Here is a 20,245-nt window from a genome sequence, read left to right on the forward strand (position 1 = left end):
AGATTTTACCCCTCACTAAACAGTAGAATAATGTTATACAACTGTATAAATAAATAAAAAATATTCAATTAATTAGAATCAGCAGTGTACGCTGCGTTACCATCATGACATCTGAGCCCTGGTCATTAACCTATAACCCTTGTCTCCTGTTTTCTGCAGAATGTGTAATTAGGCTTAATGATGGGGAAGCTCTTGTCCTTGGTGCTTATATATACACACATACACACGCCTGCTCATATAGTCACCTGACAGGCGGACAATGACCACAAAAGATTAGGCGGTAGCTAGCAAAACACAATGGCCCGAGGTCACCTTTGCCCCTTTAGAAACATTTTGCCATGAAAATATCAGAATGAGGTTAAATCTGCTGTCATTACCAGATTGACAGGAAACGCTGATGTACAACACTATGACAGAACACATTTTGTGAATGTACATGTCCCTCAAGTACCTTTGCTAACAGCTGCCATCATAGAAGCTTGGCAGAAGCTGGCACAACTGGGTCTCCCTCCACTTCACTCCTGGAATCCTGCCCAGTGTCTGGAAACACAAGCTACCTCTCCGTACAATAATGCCATTTAGAGCCAGGTGTTACAGGAATTAAAGTGGCATTAGAAGATGCACCACAGTGTAATATTAAGTCAGTGCTAGGCACTCGCCACAACCACAAAATCGCACAGAGGCTTTTCTGAAAGTGATATACGGAAGTAACCCATGAAGAACCAAGGTCAGGGGGGATCGCTGCTCCCTATAAAGAGATGCACTATAGACACTGACACAGACAAGGACCGCACTGACCTGCACAGCTGCAATGATGTATTGGAGTGAGGCTTACACTCTGCAAGCTCAGCAGCATATACATACAATGAGATAAAAGATCACAGAAAAGCCAGGGCAGTAAGGATACTAAATGTGACCACCACCATGATAGCATGCAAGCTTCAGGATGGCCCCTCCCGCCAGGCACTATGGCTCACATGCCCATATTTATAGAAACAAAATCTCCAGAAAAGAACCAGAACTGCCATTTCTACAGCCTGGATAAGAACCTGCATGATCCTAAAGGAGGAAACACTACTGCAAATACATATATTTTCTATAACTCCTGTGCTCACTTCTCACCTATATCTGCTTTTGCCCCCTCCCCACTCCTGCTTTGTGAGCTGCAGTTTATTTCCATGAAGAAAGAAAACAAAAGAAGAAGCAAAGAGTTGCCAGCAGTTTGGAGCACATCATGGTACACACGGCGTTGTCTTCTTACCTGGTCTTTTGTGAGCAGAGTCCCACAGGTATATCAGCCTGGTCTACAGCATAGACATTCACCATTGGCTTTCTTTCTGGAAGTGAATAGCCTGTCTAACATGTATCTATACGGCTCACAAGCCTCTCTTCTGTCTCTATGCCTTCTGCCAAGCAGCACAGATCTCCAGGTTTGGGCTAGATATTTCCACACTAGATCTCAGCACGGCCTCTTGTCCCTTACTCTGTTGATGACTTGTACAGCATTTTCCTGTTTCTCCTCTCCTCAGGTAGTTGCTCCTCCTCAGCTCTCGCTCCCGTCACGCCTCCATTTCAGGCTCCTGACTTGTAGTCTTTTTTCTTTTACCAGGTGCACAGTCTGGAACCACCCACCCCCCTCCTGCTGTCTGGCACTGTCCTCCCCCACTCCCTCCATACCGTATGGCAATAATACAGAGAACCACTGTAACATTAATGAGACCATGTCTGTATACTAATCTGCAAGTTTTATGGAGTGAGGAGAGAGGCTCAGATGAGCCTGTGCCTCCTTTGTATTGTCCTGTGCAGCAGGCACAAGATTCCTGACATTCCTACCTCCCCATCCAGACTCACTGCAGAAACACCAACCAATCCATGTAACCTTCAAATTAACCATGTAGTACACCTGGCTGCTGAAAGCTGTGTACAGCTATAAAGGTCACCATTAGATTGCAAGCTCTTCTACCAGGGTTGTGGACCTTTATCCCCTGATCATAGTTTGGTGCTATAGACATAAAGGTTATCATTATTATTATACATATAATATCCAGGTGAGAGCTCTGTACAGAGATCTCAATGACGGGTTATGACAGATATTTTGATAACTAACCCAATAATCATAAGAACGCAGCCCAGCAATTACTAGAACCATGGGTGTGAATCATGTAACCTAATTTAAGGAATCGTTTGGTTACTCCTTGCTCAATGAATGACTTAAGAGCTCATTCTTACCTAGAACATTACCCTGTTCAATGCTCTAAAGAAGGTGAATTTAGAAACATATAATCCCTGCAGCCATATAGGTCACAATTCATATACAACTATCCGCTTTCCAGTACATTGCATAGACAGGGACAGACAGACACCTGTAATATCACAGCGACAAAGGCCAAGTACAAGCAGCAGCAAGCTGAGGCTCTCCTGTCCCTGGTTACTTGTTAGTAGAAAGTTCTAGATCTAAATTACATCTGTGTTAGAAACTCAAGCCCTGTCCAGAGTCCTGTGGGGAATACAATGGCCATTCCCCCTGGTGTCCCAATACACTTGCATGCTCAGCCATGTGTTCTCAGTAACGAGAGTGGAATACGTCACTGCCAGATGTGACCACAGAGAAAGGATGGCTGACAATCTAATGTGTATGGCCACTATTACTTGTGTGATATCAAAAGCTATTCTATCATCTCTAGGCAATATGAAGACCGCTGGGTATAAAAGTTGTTTATTATACTAGACTTAGTGGGAGATAAAGGCCATTTCTAGAACTAGAACAAAACCTTCCCCCCAGGACTCTCAGACGTAGGAGCTTTTTGTACAGGTACAAGAACAATACATAGAAGCGATACCTGAGCTGAACTTGTAGGGGCTGGGTACCTCAGAAAGGCATGCTTGCCCTGGCCTTACACTATCCATCTCCAAATCTGCGATTGTGTGGGGAAGGGAGAGGGAACACATATGAGATTATGGAGGACAATGAATATGGATAAAAGCTGAGAAACAGATTGAGATATGAAAGTGAGGAGTGCAGAATAGCCTGGTCATGTGTGAGCCTGAGTGATACTAGGCCTGAGTGCAGGAATATGATCAATTGGTCTGACCGCTGCTCTGTGGATACTTCTCACTGCCTATGTAAGTGATGTGTGTGCTCAGTATGTATGTCAGCTATGAGCATTAATCTGATGCTGCCATCTAATCGCACTACTCCATCTATGCCTGAATGCAGGTATGTAGCTAGCACTGTCTATACAACTACACACTAGACCTTTTGCAGCAGGAACAGAACCTACAATAATTCTGAATGCAATCTCTACATTCGAGCACATGTGAGGATGCACCCCACCATTTAGAATAACATATTAGGCTGCAGTTTGCTATGTAGCTCTGGACCTGTGCCTATAATCTGGGTCCTACCTCTTAATGTCCCCGCTATAAGCAGTAGCCTGCAGCAGACCTTACCCTGTATTCTGTAGCACATGCATTATAGAGAGAAAGGGAAAGGGAGAGAGAGAAGACATGGAACCGTACAGGGGGGGAAGTAGCTCCAGGATGCCGGCCTCATTCCGTGTGCAGGGGAGACTGGAGGGAACAGATCACAACAAAGGATTAAAAAGCAAACAAGCAAAGCAGAACTTTAACCTTTCCTATTGTAGATCCCCTCAGAACCAGATCATTTACTGACGTTAATGTATAAAAACAAGAGACAAGCCTTTGGAGAAACATGGCTCAACAAACAACACACAAAGACGGGACACAACACTGTTTAGAAGCAGAACTACAGAACAAAAACACCACAAATATGTCCTGCAAGCAGGAGATGGAGCACAACGCAACCTGCTCTGGTGCTCCTATGTTAGTACAATGAGGCGTGAGATGAGAATATGAGAGACAGCACAACACATTCCAGGGCCCTGTACAAACTATAGTCGAGAATGGTGTCTGAAGAAAATAGGCACAAGGTAACCGTCAGCCTCTGCGCCCTATAATCACATGGATATCTCTGCTGCATGCTTTGTATTCATGTCACCCAGTAATTGATCGTGTAGACTTTTAGCTGTGCTGACCAGGTAAAATGTTCAGGAAAACTCAATGCAAAATGCTGCTGTGGTAAATGTATCTGTAGTAACACATTGGGTAGAAGAAATTATGAGGTAGCAGAACTGCACTCTCATGGATATTCTGCTCATGTTGCTGGCCCTAAGACCCCTCATTAGTCACCTGCTTCTGTCTTCTAGCCACGTTTGGACCTTTCCCAAGTCCCTAAGAAATTCAGTCTCCTTTCTTACTCATTGAAAGGGCCATTACTTTTATAAATAAAGCCACTGTTCAGCGATATTCTGCAGGTCCAATTATGTGATCATTGGGGAAACACAGTATTTGGGCGCCTTCACAGGGAGTTTACGCTCCGTGCATTCTGTCAACGCTCCGTGTATTCTGTCCATTTTACACGTGTAAAATGTAGTTAGCCATTGAGTTCAATGGCTTGTTCGTACAATGCGTGCCTTTTTGCACGCGCGTAGACGCATGTTATACGAACAAGCCATTGAACTCAATGGCTAACTACATTTTACACGTGTATTTTTACATGTGTAAAATGGACAGAATACACGGAGCGTAAACTCCGTGTGAAGGCGCCCTTTAGCTGTAATGTAATATATGGTCACAACTATCTTTGCTGCTTCTTAGGCTCTGTCCATACAGGTTAGATTCGTTGTGGATTTTGCACCACAGATCTTCCTGGAGAAACACATGTGACTACTATAAAATCTCTCTTCATTTTGCCTCGTTTCCTTTATTTATTTTTTTCATATTTCGATGCTGATTTTTTTTTGCCCACTCTGTAAAGTCTATGATGAAAGCCCCCTCCAAAATATTATATATGAGCAAAATTAGCGGGCCACCTACATTTACACCTACAGGAACTTTTAAGGCACCCTATTTTATCCATAGCCATTAATATGGAATTGGTTCCTCCACTGAAGGTAAAACATTATTATAGAGTGTGACGCTAGAACTGTGTTCTTATCCAGAAAATCACTGGTAGGGTCACATACTTATGTTGGATGTCAGAGTCTGGTTCATAATCTCCGTTCTAGCTCATCCTAAACATGTTTGATAGAACTGAGGTCAGGGCTTGGGTAAGTCAAGTTCTTCCACACAAAATCACAACCATACCTTTCTGGGCCTTGTTTTCTGACTTAGGGAACAGTCATGCTGGTATGGAAAAGGATCTTTCCTAAACCATTCCCACAAAGCTGGAGTGCATACAATTGTCCGAAACACCTTAATAAGCTGAAGCATTAAAATTTTACTTCACTGGAACTAAGGGGCCTAGGCCCACCCCCGAGCATGGTCCCTCCTTCACTAAACTGTACAGTTAGCACAATGTAGTCAAGCAGGTAATGTTCTTCTGGCATTCCTCAAACCCAGACTCGTCCATTAAACTACTAAATAGATACTTCACTCCACAGAACATGTTTCCACTGCTTTGGAGTCCAGTGGTGGTATGTTTTATACTGCTCTGTCCAAAGCTTTGCGTTGTGCTCAATGATGTAAGGAATCATGGCATGAAAACCCAAGCTATGAAGCTCCCGATGCAGTTTTTGCTGGAGAAGTTTTGGAATTCTGCAGTGACAGAGTCAGAAGAGCATTGGTGACTTACACTGGGTTAACACCAGCGTTCGGGTCTCCGCCTTCAGTTTCCGTCTTCTGCATGCAGAAGACGGAAACCGGTCATGCAGAGTTTGGCCGTGAGCGCCGGTGAGCGTTTCGTGCTCTCTGCGGCGAAACCGTTTTTTTTAAAAACCAGACACAAAGTCCTGCATGTCTGACTCTGTGTCCGGTTAAAAGAAAACGGTTTCGCTGAGGAGAGCACAAAATGCTCACTGGCGCTCACTTTCAAACTCATTCAAATGAATGGGTTTGAAAAACGCCTGCAGGTTTCCGTCTCCTGCCCAGTTTCGGGCAGGAAACGGAAACCTGAAAGCGGAGACCCCGGGCGCAGATGTGAACCAGTCCGAGGCATACTCAGCACTTGGAGGCCCCACTCTGTAACTTTACACAGGAGTTGTTGCGGTTCCTAAACACTTCCACCTTTCACTAATACCATTCACAGTTGATGTGGAATATCTAGCAGGGAAGACATTTCATTAACTGACTTACAAAGGTGTCGCCCTATTACAGCACAATGCTGGAATTCAGTGAGCTCTGAAGAACAAGCCATTCTTTCACAGCTGTTTGTAAGGGTGGTGCTACAGGGTGTACTATTGGTGCAGCTCTATATGTCGAAGTTGGGGAAGGTGCTCACTTCAATCCTGAAGCTGTGGAAATGTGCCATGTTATTACAGAACCATGCATCCTTATTTGTTTTGGTGCAGCTGAATATATGTGTTTATATAAGTACACGAGCTGCAGGGACAGGTACCATCTCCAGACCCTGTGATACTGAGTTCTCCCCTTCATGAATTATGGCACCACTCTCCATGTGGCAGGGTTACCTTGCACTGGGACTACTGAAGAGCAACAGCAGAGATTGCAAAGAAGTGAACTCCGTATCGCTGTGAGGGTGTCCGTACCTAAGACTCGCAGATCTGTAGTTCCGTTAAAGCACAGCACATTACCACAATTTCAGGATGTGCTAAAATGAGTAAATCCCCGCCCAACTTATGCATCCAAGGCTGTACCCAAAATGCACCATATGGCCTGACCTAAAGTCAGACAGAACGGCTAAATGCTCATTTTCATAAGTCTGGAGCAATAAGACCGAATGAAACACCTGAATTGAATGACTAAGAGGCGCTCCCCCATACTTTTCTCCACATAGTGTACAATCACAAGCTGTGGATTGACGCAAAAGACGACGGGCTGCGTGGATGAGAAACTGAGACATCTAATTCATTTTGCAGGGACTGTAAAACGCTACAGAGTTTGTGGTGGGATTCCACAGTATATCTGACCAACTGGAGAGACCCTTAGATTTACACTTGACAAAATTATAATAGAATATGTTAAATAGGTTTTATAGTTGTGTGGAAATGAAGCTGAATTACTGAATATACTGCATATACTACAACTGTGATTTCTATTTATCATCTTTTATGTTTCATTTATGCACCGTATTAACATACTGACATGCAGCAGATTTGTTGCTGAAATATCTGTGACTGTATCTTCCATCTGAATGTGTTTTGCAGAAATTAGTGCCACTGTTACAAGTATGGCATTGATTTTTAGTCGAAGATATTTGTGCAACAAGTCTGCTTCATGTATATGGCAGCATTACAGAAACGTATGACCGTTTTCTAGCTATGAATGGTTCACTAAGAGCAGCGATCTTGAAAACAGTAAGTGAATCACAGTATACTAGAAAGTCACCCGAGTTTTCAAGAAATATCAATTAAATAAACCACTTTCTGTGCCTGAATATGAAGGAAAATTCTATGTATACTATTACCTATATGTGTTTTCTAATGGCTGAGATGGATATCCATCTAGTCAATATACTAAAGAGAAGCTCTGATCTATAACGTAGACCAGTATCTGCTAAATGAGAGCTGAACGAATTCTCCACCACTTCTCCCTCCTATTAACACTCAGGCTTGATGTAGGACACACCGCAAGATGATGTTTGTGATCTGTTAGGACTGTAGACTTGGAAGAACACGTAACATCACAGAACGCTACAAACATACATGACTTGCGGTGGCAGCTTTGCTACATCTAGTCACTTAGGAGTATAGGGCACCATTCGGCTGAAGACAGGACAGTGATGGACAGGTTATAGAATAGTTACATACATGGGTTAATTCAGACAACAGGTTTCTAACACATCAACTACTCACCTGGTTTGGGGACAGAGTTGGTCATTGACTGAGGAACCTTGTCATTGATTAATTCCACGCATTCACTGGGGAAAAAGCCAACCTGTGGAAGAAATCTTCATGTAAGGTCATATACTAACACCAGATCACGCTGCTTGGTCATCTTTATAAAAGGCTCTAAAAGGTTCATGTGACCTCCCCTTGCTCAGCATTTTAGGAGCTCCACTAAATTGGGAGTGATATCTAGCTGTACCGTATGACAAAGAATGTAACTAAGTAACGTATTATATTCACAGGAGAACAGTGAGTGCAGTTGTGAAGTATAATACAGGTTTGCAATTCTGATAGTTATATATCGTATGCATAGAGTAAGCCTCCATCTGTGTAGGAGTCTCCATTCAGATGCTCTGGTGCATAGTCCATCAGAAATCCTGGATTATAAAGTCCTGTAAACCTGACTTTTACATCCCACGATATCTGAAACAATAACGGATACCTGACAGTCCTCATTATAGTTAATAGGGTTCTGCAGGATCTGTTGTTGTCTGTCTTTAGACAGGCAGTTTTCCAGTCCTGCAACGGACCAGAAAAATGGAGACAGCGGTGCATATTTTTATTTTATCTTATTTTGCTTATATAGCACCATCATATTTCACAGCACTTCACATTTACAGCCTATGTCTATGCAAACATGGGGAGAACAAACAAACTCTTTGCAGATGTTGGCTGGATTGAAACGTAGGACTCCAGAACTGCAAGCCAGCACTGCAAACCACTGAGCCGCCATGTTGCCCCAGATGTGAACGCAGCCTACTCTCATGCTTATGTAGAATTCTATATGTAACATTTAGTTGCAGAATTCAGAAGCAAAGGGATAGTTTAAAAGACAGCGCCTACAATGATCACAACAAATAGCTATTATTTTATCACCTGGAATCCATGCTTTCCTCTCCACCATGTGGTCAGTTCTTTAGGTGGCATATCAATAACAGATACAATGTCTCCAACCTGTAGAATAGTGAAAACATTAACGACAAAAGGATAAAATCTAAAGGTCTAAAAGCATCTACCCATCTCCCCTAAGACCCTGTACCCCACTTATCTTCTTACTTCAAAAGACAGTTCATCGGCAGCCTGTGCGTTATAGCGTTTGATGACATGAGCAGCAGCGATGGCAGGAACATTGATGGACGATTCTTCATGCACAAGCAAGTGGTTTCCTTTATTATCAATCTAGTGAAGAGAAGAGAAAAACCAAACCTCTGTGTATTCAGAAGGAAGTTTTATTAAGATGTCTGGCTTTACAATTCTGAGATTTCTTACCTCCATCCACGTCAGGGCTGGTCCACAGTTGATCTTATTCCCGGCAATTGCTGACAGGCGTGATAGGTAAGCCATCAGCATCTGTGTGACCAGCTGAGACAAAACACATGATATAAACCAGTGGATCAGAGGGGGCTGCAGAAATCCTCAGCCCCATCTTTATCAACATTATAGACGAGCCCATTACTGCCCTGCCCTTTATGTAAATGGGTAATGAACACCATGGTCACGGCTGCTTCATTCAAATCAGCCATGTTTTCTTAGAGCATGTGGTGCTTACTAAGTGCACCTGCATCAAGTGTGTGAAACAAACAAAAAGGAGACGCACCTAGTGACATTTAACCACGAATAGGATTCTTCCAATGAAAAGATCTAAATATAAAGCTAGCGTCTGATGAATGAATGTGTTCTGCAGGTGAGGGCACTGCTGCTTATGTCCAGGTACTACTACACTTATAGTAATTCATATAGGGAATATAGAGATTACAGAGAAGATTATATGTAGATTAAACTATACACTGCCAACCTGAATATGCAACCTTACCTCTGGGCTATCCTTCACGGAGTCGGACCGGGGCAGCTCTGAGAGCTGAGAGAAGCGGCGATCATATATACATAGATGGAGGTGTTTGTCCAGCACCCGGAAATCTTCATAACTTCTTTTTACTATCCAGCTGCGACCCTAGGAGACATCACCACAAATCATAAAAAAACTTGCAGCACTGGCAAAGTGTGACTTGACAAGGACATTGATGGTTGGTTTTGGTAGCAGGAGAAACTATCCCTCCAATCACCAATATAACACATTTAATTTCTTTTCCATCTGTCGGTGGAGTGTGCTGGGTGCATTGTTCTTCTCGTCGGGCTGAGATGATGTCATTATTCCCATCAGTGGCAGAGTCTCATTTTCAGAGCGCAGCCAAGTCCGCAGTTCTCGGCAGGTGTAAGCAAGTGAATCTTATTCTCCATAACATAATTAATAAGATCTTGGAGCTGAAACAATGTCAGAAATATCTGCATGGCTCAGCGCAACTGACAGGCAGTTAATGTAGGAATCAGCAAACTTACATCGCCTGCATCATTATGTCCTGAACACGTCACATATGGAGACAGCCGGGAAGACGTCCAAATTTCTCACCTCAGCTGAAGTAAATGACCCGCGTAGGAGGCCAAGGGAGAAGACGGACGCCATTTTTATTTTAGCAAACATACATAACTGCTCTAGAAACTTCACAAACAGGAGGGGAAGTAAAACAAACCATGAGTCACATACTTAGTGCTCACTTTATGTGGATACTAGAAAATATATATATATATATATATATATATATATATATATATATATATATATATATATATATATATATATATATATACATATATATATAAATATCATACAAAGCTCAGGGGTACAGGTCAGGATCCAGATACACATCCAGTACCTCAGCAATCCTCCTATAAACTCTGCTGCCTCATATTACATAACAGCAGGACATGTATGTGTATTCAGTCATCGCCAATCTAAGATTACCTGGGGCAATAAACAAAGATCAGTATACTGCCCCCCTAGATTAATGATTTTTATCAGTCCGGGGGCACATTTACAAAAAGAACTTGAGTTCCATAGGCAAAACACATGATAAATACTTCAGAGAATCCTCTTGCCCTGGATAATGTCAGCACAGGAATTGTGCTCCTGTTATACAAGGTTTTTCTGTCTTTATACAGATGAAGAATACAGAATAACCTTCAATCTTAAATTACCCAGCATGTCGCTGATACACGCATAGACTTCCTATAGGAATAAGAGATCACAAGGAGAGGGAGACTGAAGGATGACAACATGTGCAGCAAGGGGCGATGTGGTTTTCCAGACAGTCAGATTTTTGATTGGATGCCAAATAAGACATTAGGAGATTGGAGAAGTCAAGTTAGGTAAATTGCAGCCGGGTCGTCTCATGTTATGTGCTCCTGTATCACTAGAGAGGTCTTGATCTACTCCTTCCAATAAGCCAAGCTATGAAGTCATGCCGTTAAAACCCTAGAAGAAGAGCCTTGACCTGGTGCTCTGCAGCTTTAAGGAGCTTACAGCTCCCATGCTGTGCCTGTTCAGGGTCACTAGGACTTGCAGGCTGAGAGCCACAGGTTACAGCCTGACTTAGAAGGTGACTTTCTAAAAATAAAAAAGGAGGTTGTAGTAGACAGTTGCTGTCAAGTAGTGCTTCTTGCTGTATCCAATGAATGAACCAATGCCAACAATATTTATAGCAGTGAAACAACCACATTATATAGCACATGGGAGCTGGGGGAGGGGGAATTGCTACTCATCCACCATTACCTGACATGCAACTTGTACCAGGAAGACCAGCTCCTTAGATTCACAGCCGTTTCTGTTTTGTTCACTCTGTTCCTCCGTCAGCGTGAGCTAGAGAAACCAGAGAAAAAACATCAATAGGATGGAGACAACAGGAAAACAAACACTGACAAACCGTGAACAACAGATCCAAAAAGACTAGGAAATTCATATAAATATTTCTGCACAAATATTTCACGGGATCCTGTGTATCAGGAGTATCTTGATGAGAAATCAGGAGGGAACTATGAGGTACTGGGGTCAAAGTCAACGGTCTCAACTACAATGCAAGGATTTTCTTGTAATTTTGCAGACAATGGAGCCATCTTTAAGTTTTCATTTAATAAAAGTGGGTTTACGATGTATGACAAGTATAAACTAGTGTAATAAGTTCATATTGTCACTCCTCTGAGGACTGACCTGTATGTGTGACAATATCTTGGTCAATATGGAGCATGTTATGTGTATCAGTGGTTGCATTTATGGAGTTTACAATTGATAGAAGCCTCCAAGGAGAATGTGTCACATCTGAAATGCCGTAAACACTTTATTCTGCATTTATCTCTTGGTAAGAACATCACAGTGAAGTAGACTTGACATCCCTGCCATGCAGCGATGGGCTCATCACATCCTGTGCGCTCCATTAAATCCTGTCCCGTGCTGCCTTCTACAGATCAAGTAGGTCAAATAACATGACACAACAGCCCCATTTCCACTGCATGGTACCAGATCGCCTCAGTTCGCCTTGACCCACTTTTGTTGTTTCTGTACTACGAATAACACCAGAAAACACTCGGTACAAGGTACTTTTTTAGTACCGGCTTTAGACTAGGTACCACTAAAGCCAATGCTATACTAGAAAGTCCAGTGTTCACATACTGCTTAGCTCATTGGTAGTCACTTAGATAACAATCAGCAACATAAAACTCAATGTCAAGGTGTCCTTGTAACGCAAAAAACATTTATATGGGTCAAATGTCCATACAAATGAGAACCAATATGTAACCAAATGAGGCTCCTTCTTCTATGTAGGATGGAACTTGGGCATGTGAGGTCACAGATCTCCATACAAACCATGAGAAATTTAGACCAGCAAATACAAGTAAAGCCATCATATCTTCCATGAGCAGCACTGAGGCAAAACCAGCCCATCCTAGTAGCATTTTTCAGTTTCAACAGTCATAAGCCTTGACAACAGGCAAACTGGGGTACAAGTATCTAAGAGCAGATGGGGCCTCATCCAGCCTATACAGGTAGCACTAGAGCGCCTTGTGCATACTGCATGTCTTTTTTTTTTACCAGTTTGTTGGGGGTCTAAACCACCATCCACAACAAAAAGATCAGAGTCATCTTCCCAGATACAACATGGTGTAGGGACTCTACTGGTCTACACTTGGACACTGTAAACTACTGTTTGGTTGCCACATTTTCTTTGCATATATGAATATTACATTTTGATAAATGACTGGAACTCAGGTTACGCCAAAACAGCCCAATCACTAGGCATATATAAACTATGCTCATATTATAGATACAAATTATATGTGAGGTGAACCCGGAATCACATGCAGTGGCTTAGCCACAGGGACAATAATGATGTGCAGCAAGGGAACACGGATGTGCCTCCGGCCTTCAATTACTGGAGAAGCAAGGAGTCCTGAAGGGCAGCCTTGATCTTAAATGAGGAAGCCACATCTTATATAGCTTATCCTCTGACTGAGCTCAAATAATGAACAGGAAATATTCCATAAATATGGTTGTGAATATTAAACACACAGCACACAGTCAATATTTACAGGAGAGGAGAATACAGCTGAATGATGCATATGAATGAGGCAAACCTGAGTCACTACAAAGTACAAATCATACCCTGCCACCCAATCCTTCCCAGCCCATTGTACGACTACCTAAGGGATCTCATACACACAGCCTGAACATTGTCCATTGCCAGGACATCTGAGGCCTTGTACATTGCAGATAAAATAAAGATTACTTCCTTTTTTCAGGATACACACTTTGTTATTTGTCTATAACAATTGTTCATACGCAGCTGTGGACCAGATGTGGTTACGTCCCTAATGGAGTCTTTATCTGTGGAGGAGCGGCCATATTTCTATCCAGCACTGTTGCAGAATTCATGATCACATCACTGGAGACTCCCCAAGCGAATGGCCAACGTTTTATCTATGTTGCATAGTAATTGGCTTTGTCTACTGATGTTCGAGCAGAAGTCTTCTATCTGTATAAAGCCTTGGTCTCATTTCTGTCACTGTGGCTGATGTATAGCAGCAAATATAGAGGTACATGGCTCCCTAATATAGTGACAAGGCAATGCATGCAGGGAAAGCGACAGATGTTTCATATGACAGATTCTCGGATTCTCATTCGAGACCTCACACAGGGAACAGTCAATGAATGGTTCATATTAACTGACCAAACCCCCAATACAAATGTTGTTCAAACAGCTGTCGAGACTACAAATGCAAGCGGCCAAGAGGGATTCCTAAGCCGGAAGAACAGGCAAAAAAAAATTAAAAATCAACACAGAGCTTAGAGTCCAAGATAAACTTCCACTATGGAGACACTGGGGAGTAGAAAGCAATGAATGGGGTGCATCACCCCAGCTATGGACCATCCTTGTGTGCTAGTTACAGGATTATAAATGTGGAAAAGCAAGAGGTCACAACAAAAGGAACAGAAATCCGCACACAATTATTTCTTTATGTATGCAAGACCAAGAAACCCACTGATCCTGGCATCACCAACTAGTATCCATACCATCAGATCCATATATTCTTAATATTATACTGGGGCTGAATGTACTGGAAGGTTCGGATAGAGCATCAGACAGAATGAAGAAAGCTGCCCACACACTTCAGTTAGTGGTTGGCCAAGTACCTATTCCCATTTCTTTCACCAAGAAGACTCCATTTACATCCAGTCAGTGAATGTTAAGAAAGTTGTTTGGCTTGAGCCATTCTCAAGTCATGTGTATAAGCAGCTGGAAAGATTTAAGCAAATCTATGGTTTAAGTTGGGCATACAGGTCAGATGTATGCCACGGTCTGCGTACATGCAATATTTTTACGCCTCTGCAAACTCTGACCCTCTACTCTTTGTATATTTGACATTAAAACAAAAAAAAACCTATATGCTCACATCATATGTGAGCAACAAAGATCCTTCACTTTTGGTGGTGGGAGTAAGAGCAGACTAATGAAGTGCGCTCTTCACAGATCAGATGTTCTTGTCACCTCCACTCAGTGCCCTCTTTACACCTTTGATGAGTAATCTCCATCTCGGGAATCCTCATGTCGCTGACGTCACCATCTGTCAGTACTCAATATATGGATGGCATCTGAAGGCACCCACCACCAAACAAGAACCAGAATATCTATGGACCAGCTAACAAAAACTTGCTGACATGAAGGACGCTTCAAGGGGTCATGTATTAATCTAACAATATCACAGTCCACAAGTACTTGTTAACATGACCCAGATAGTCCAGCTTGTGAAAAAAGTCTCATCATATCTGGAGGAAAATAAACCAGGTAATAAGATATTTTACAAAATGGAACAATACATCAGTAACTACAGGACACACTTGCTGCACACAACACCAGCATATCTGTATCATTTTCCAGAAATGTCACATTCAGACACAAGCTCCTAAATAGGCAACCGTCACACTAAGAGAAGCCCTACAACCATGTGGTCAATGCCATACAATGTCCAGCCGCAACTCAGAAGTCCCATATTCAGCATGTTCCATGGCATGACCCCTGGTGCTGCTGCCTAAACCTCACATTTCTATCTCTTCTATTGCATTGATGAGACACTGTCTCGGTCACCTTCAGGCTGATGCCACCAGGACGATACACTCCACCTTCCATTCCAGGCCACTGGCCAAGAAATCACTTATTTTCATGAAGGAACATAAAAAACAACTAAAGATGCCATTGTGTAAAGTGGTGCTAATAACATTGGAGTTGTGGTCCACTGCTGTGTGACAGGACAGGTGGGTAAGTGGATTAAGCAGATCAGGTTTGTCCTCAGAAGTAGAGCGCTGCCTCTAGAAATCCCACAGTTACACAATTAACCTGTGATGTCCTGAAGCATCCAATGTGGCAGCAGCAGACACCAGACCTGTATGACAGTGGAGTCCTGCTCCGTCATCAGTTCAATCTGGAGGGAAATGGTCACTGAAACAGGAATCTGTGTCTGCAACAGACAGCAAAAGGCAGAACATTGACAACCATACCCCATGTGTATATTATGTGTAACCCAGGAGGTAAAGGCGAATAGATGGGATTCACGTCCGCGCCTCCCCTGACTGCGCTCACTGCTCCTTCTATTGATTTGTTTCCTCGCTGTGGTATTACCGGGCTAAAGCTGATTAGGTCAGAGCATTAAACCAATAAAAGCCTCTCTGCATTAGCCCTGGAAGGAGGTGTTGGCTGCACCCGCCACATTCACTGTCAATGAACCTGAACAGTCCCTGGGAATCAATGGACCAGACACACAAGACATCAGATCAAGCCTCCCATAACCATCACATAGACAAGAATTTGTGCATATATCTTACAGTCATTATATGTACGCAATACAATATTGGAGATAAAAAATCTCATCACATACACGCATGAACATCCCAAATATACAGGTGACTATGCCTGATGGAGGAGCAGAATTACAGGAGATGTGGAATATGTATGGTGTGGATCCAAAACGAATAAAGCCTAAAACATCTACAATATGATATCACATGATGCAGGATGAGAAGGGTTAACAGGCTGTTAAGATGGCACGGGATCCCAAGATCCATATGGCAGCACTTGGTTTAAACTTCCAGTCTGAAGCACAGGAAATGATGACTAAATTGTTTTAACCCTTGTGAGGCTGCAGAGAAATAAATACATTCCCTCACATTCCACACAATTCTCTGGGGCGACAGAAATAATCAAACACATCTGCGTTAACGTTCTCTCCTAGATCTGGGATCGGTACAATCTCCTGGTGGTTAGGGGACAGCCATCTACAGACAGCGCTTGCTGGAATCATCTTACAAGGGTCGAGCTGCTGCTGTAGCCCTGGAGATGGATCCTTTGTTTGCCGGGATCTGTATCCTGCTTGGAAGGAGCTGTTAGGTTTCTGATCATTAGTAGAATAAGACAAAGACTGAGAGGGCTGTCACTCACCTCCGGCACACATCACTACGATGGGGGGTACCTTGTACAGGCCCCAGGTCTACGCTGTGGTTTCCAAGTCCTGGCTGCTGAAGACATTGGATGGAGCAGGAGCCCAGTGAAAGTCACGTAACAGAGTCTTCCTTCGCGTTAGCCCTTCCATACAAATGGACGGCAGCTTCTGGCTCTGTACCTCCGATGTCCTATCTGCTGTTTGCACACTGCCAATTTCATGCTCAATTTGTACGACAGAGAATCAGCAGTGATCCCTTTTCTCTTCTACTCGCTCACTCTCTAGCTGGCTGCAGGGGTCCCAGAGGACACTCTCAGGAGCTGAGAAGCAGGGAGGGGAGGGAGAATGGGAGGCGATAGTGAGGATGCTTCTCCAACTCCATCATGTTAGGATACAGAATACGAGGCACAAACACAGAAGACCCGACCGTCCGCTGACCATCAAGAAGCCATTATCCCATGGCGGCTTTTGAACATTTCACAATAGCAGATTAGATTTTCATTGTTATTGCAGGGAAAATCTTCTTATATGAGCTCATAGTCACTGGAGACGGGCTGTGTACAATTACTGAACCACGTCAGGCTTCATGCTCAGTCTATACTAACACATGATGGGGCACAGGCTGGATTTACCGCATCTGCCTGAACGGCACTGCAATTTTCAGCTACAACTGCACACATCTGGCGTGTATAAAAGGTCACACACTGATAACCCGCTCTGCCAGTCACATTAATGTGATGCCGTCCCTCAAAATCTATCCTGCCAAGGCAACGAGAAGTTCTGCACGAAGAAAACTCATTTAACTGAGCCCTCAATGTATGTAAAAACATCACCTTATATCAATGCTGGCATTACAGCTCCTGATCTACAATATAAAGGAGTGTTCATACTACCGATCCTTATGTCCAGTGTGGTCATCCATCATAGGATTATAGCAATGGGCATTAACTGTAGCAGAGTGACGGACACAGACAGAGCCCCCTATGTGTCGGTTCCCAATAACATGACGGACACTTTCGTCCTTCGTGTTTGATTACTTTTGTAAAAGCTGCATACACAACTTTTTCTTCCATCAGAAAAGTAAAACATGATGGAAGAATGCTTCATTCATGTTGTTTTTTCCTACATTTCGGTGAATGCAGACGGATACCAGAAGGAGGCGGCTCTGTCTGCATCTGTCATTTAATGTCCATTGCTCTTATCCTGTGACAAATGAAAGCAATGGACATTAACAAGCCCCTGTCTTGTCCTCTTACCAGGGCCTCATTCCTTGTCTTATCTATGACTTTTAGAAATCTTTTGCATTCCACTATAGCTTTTAATGTCCCTGTTGAGCTTCAAAAGAAACCAGTCCACCATGGTCACATATTTCTGCCTCCAATCCAACTCTACCAGTCACTGTCAGATAGTCGACCAGGACTGTGTCCCCTTGACTGACTTCATTGTTGGAACAAATTCTGGTGGAAACAATGTGGACCTAAGTATTTAGAAAATAATTGTAAAATCTAACAGTGTTTTGCTTCTACTACTCCAACAAAAGCAAAAGACCTCAATCAAACAATGCCCTATGAGTGTATGGTCTGGCACATAGTAATAGCTGGAAGTCCAGTCAATGAGTCAGCCCACAGCAGCTCCTGGCAGCATACTTTCCACTCTCTGTGCCATGTCAGCTCTGGTGGTTTTGCTCTCTGGAGTAGAATGACTTGACTTTACCTCCAGGAGAGACGATGCTTGTATGTTCACTTACACTATGGAAACTTCTAAACAAAAGTCCTGCTTGCATGGGGACTACACGGACTAATATGTCATGAATGATGGGTTACAGGTGACCTATAAGTCATTGCTAAACAGGGCAATGGATCAAACAATAGAAGACACTTATACACAACAATAAAGAGAATCTTCCTACGTGACTTCCAATAGAGCAGTCAGGTCCTGATTGAGAAGGATATCACCCATGATCACAGCAGGTAGACCCAAGATCAGAAAGTCCTCAGCATTTGTACACAAGAAAGGTTTAAAGCACCCACACACGTCACCATGAAAGTCAATGATTATTGCTATGTGGATGTTGCGAAGACCCTCAAAGAGTAGGGCTCTGCTTTATAATCTTTTTGCTACAGCAGTGGAGTTTTGCCGATGAAGCTTCAGCCATGAATATCAACATTTGCTGAGATCCTTCCCATAGTTATTATGCAGAGTCTAACTGGTTGCCATCCGGTGTCCTGATCACACTGTTACTTGGATCCAGGTCAGACTGTCTGGCTTTAGGCTTTCACTCCCGAAGAGGGCTGAATGGGAGGATACAATCACTTCTAGATAATGTAGTCATTTGTTGCAGTAGTTTTTGTAATAAGAATAACATTCATGAAGTTTAGTGATTTGCGTTGACAAGTTATCATGCCGTTGCGTGAAAAGTGAACATGTGTAGATGGGGTTAAGCTCTCTGCCTCCTGTGAGGGAATCCTCTTAAAGAAACAACACTGAGAACAGGGGGGAAGACAAATTAATCTATTCTAACCACTTCCCTGTTTTACTGCTTGGTGCAATGTGACCCTAAGATCATGAATTTACCCTCCAAAAGTCATGAAACTAAAGCCAGTAAGAGAAAGAAGCTGCAGTCAATGAAGTGTGGCATATGCACAGGACCCTCATAAACCCATCCTGCACACAGCTAGCTCCTGACCCATCCTCCGTCCAGTATAGGGGACACCTTTAATAGATTCAAGATGCTGGTCATAAAGCCAATGCCTCCCCAGCCTAATAATATACAGAAAACAGTGGCTCATCCACTACCATGGCTCAGATTCTGTAAGGACCGATTTGGAATACATAAAAGGCAAAGAATTATACACAAGAATATAGTAGCAGACAGCTTGTTGTAATAGTGCACCCTGGGATTAGGTAAGCCGCCATTTGGTCTTGTGACATTAAGTGGTTACAGTCATGGTACCGCCGCTATTTCATATGGCGCTGAGATTGTAAAGGCAGTGATGCAAAAGTATTTCAAGCGCATCCACAGACCAGCTCAAATTACTCAAGAGCACACACAGAGGATGGGGAGGGGGCCACAGGGTTTGAGCAGCTGAGATGAATATGATGGAGCACAACCAGGTCGGCTGCTCTACAATACTAAACCAGCATACAGTGCACATGGGGGAGGGGAATATTCTGGATTAATAAACTAGGATACAATGTGTACAGGGGAGGGGGAATACTTTGGATTAATAAACCAGTATATAGGAAGGAGGATTTATTAAGCAGTATACTGTATCTACGGGGATGAAGAAATATTTTGGATGAATAAACCAGCATACAGTGTATATAGAGGAGGTAGGAGGGCCACTCGAATTATTAAGCAGCGTAATGTATGTACAGGGATGGGGGAATACTTTGGCTTATTAAACCAGCATATACAGTATATGAGTGACGTGTACACTCTGGATTAACCAGCATACAGAATATAGGGGAAGGGGTCTGTTCATTTTCTGACCCTTGCTTCATTCTCAAGGTCATCATGTCCAAATTCGCAGATTTCTCAGTACATTTGGCACTCACAG

General features: G+C 43.0%; 1 protein-coding gene across 1 annotated transcript in view; it reads right to left on the reverse strand.

Annotated features, from left to right (window-relative positions):
* The window catches only part of ARHGAP32 (Rho GTPase activating protein 32), a 91,500-nt gene that overhangs the window by 24,943 nt on the left and 46,312 nt on the right, over positions 1 to 20,245 (reverse strand). The window contains exons 5-12 of the mRNA XM_075280169.1: positions 11,473 to 11,559; positions 9,679 to 9,816; positions 9,135 to 9,227; positions 8,922 to 9,044; positions 8,742 to 8,819; positions 7,833 to 7,914; positions 3,520 to 3,570; positions 2,841 to 2,915 (exon numbers count right to left, since the gene is read on the reverse strand). Of these exons, the coding sequence (XP_075136270.1) occupies positions 2,841 to 2,915; positions 3,520 to 3,570; positions 7,833 to 7,914; positions 8,742 to 8,819; positions 8,922 to 9,044; positions 9,135 to 9,227; positions 9,679 to 9,816; positions 11,473 to 11,559 (727 nt within the window). The remainder of the gene's footprint in view (positions 1 to 2,840; positions 2,916 to 3,519; positions 3,571 to 7,832; positions 7,915 to 8,741; positions 8,820 to 8,921; positions 9,045 to 9,134; positions 9,228 to 9,678; positions 9,817 to 11,472; positions 11,560 to 20,245) is intronic.

Source organism: Leptodactylus fuscus, chromosome 6, assembly GCF_031893055.1.
Source record: "Leptodactylus fuscus isolate aLepFus1 chromosome 6, aLepFus1.hap2, whole genome shotgun sequence".
Lineage (NCBI taxonomy): Eukaryota > Metazoa > Chordata > Amphibia > Anura > Leptodactylidae > Leptodactylus > Leptodactylus fuscus.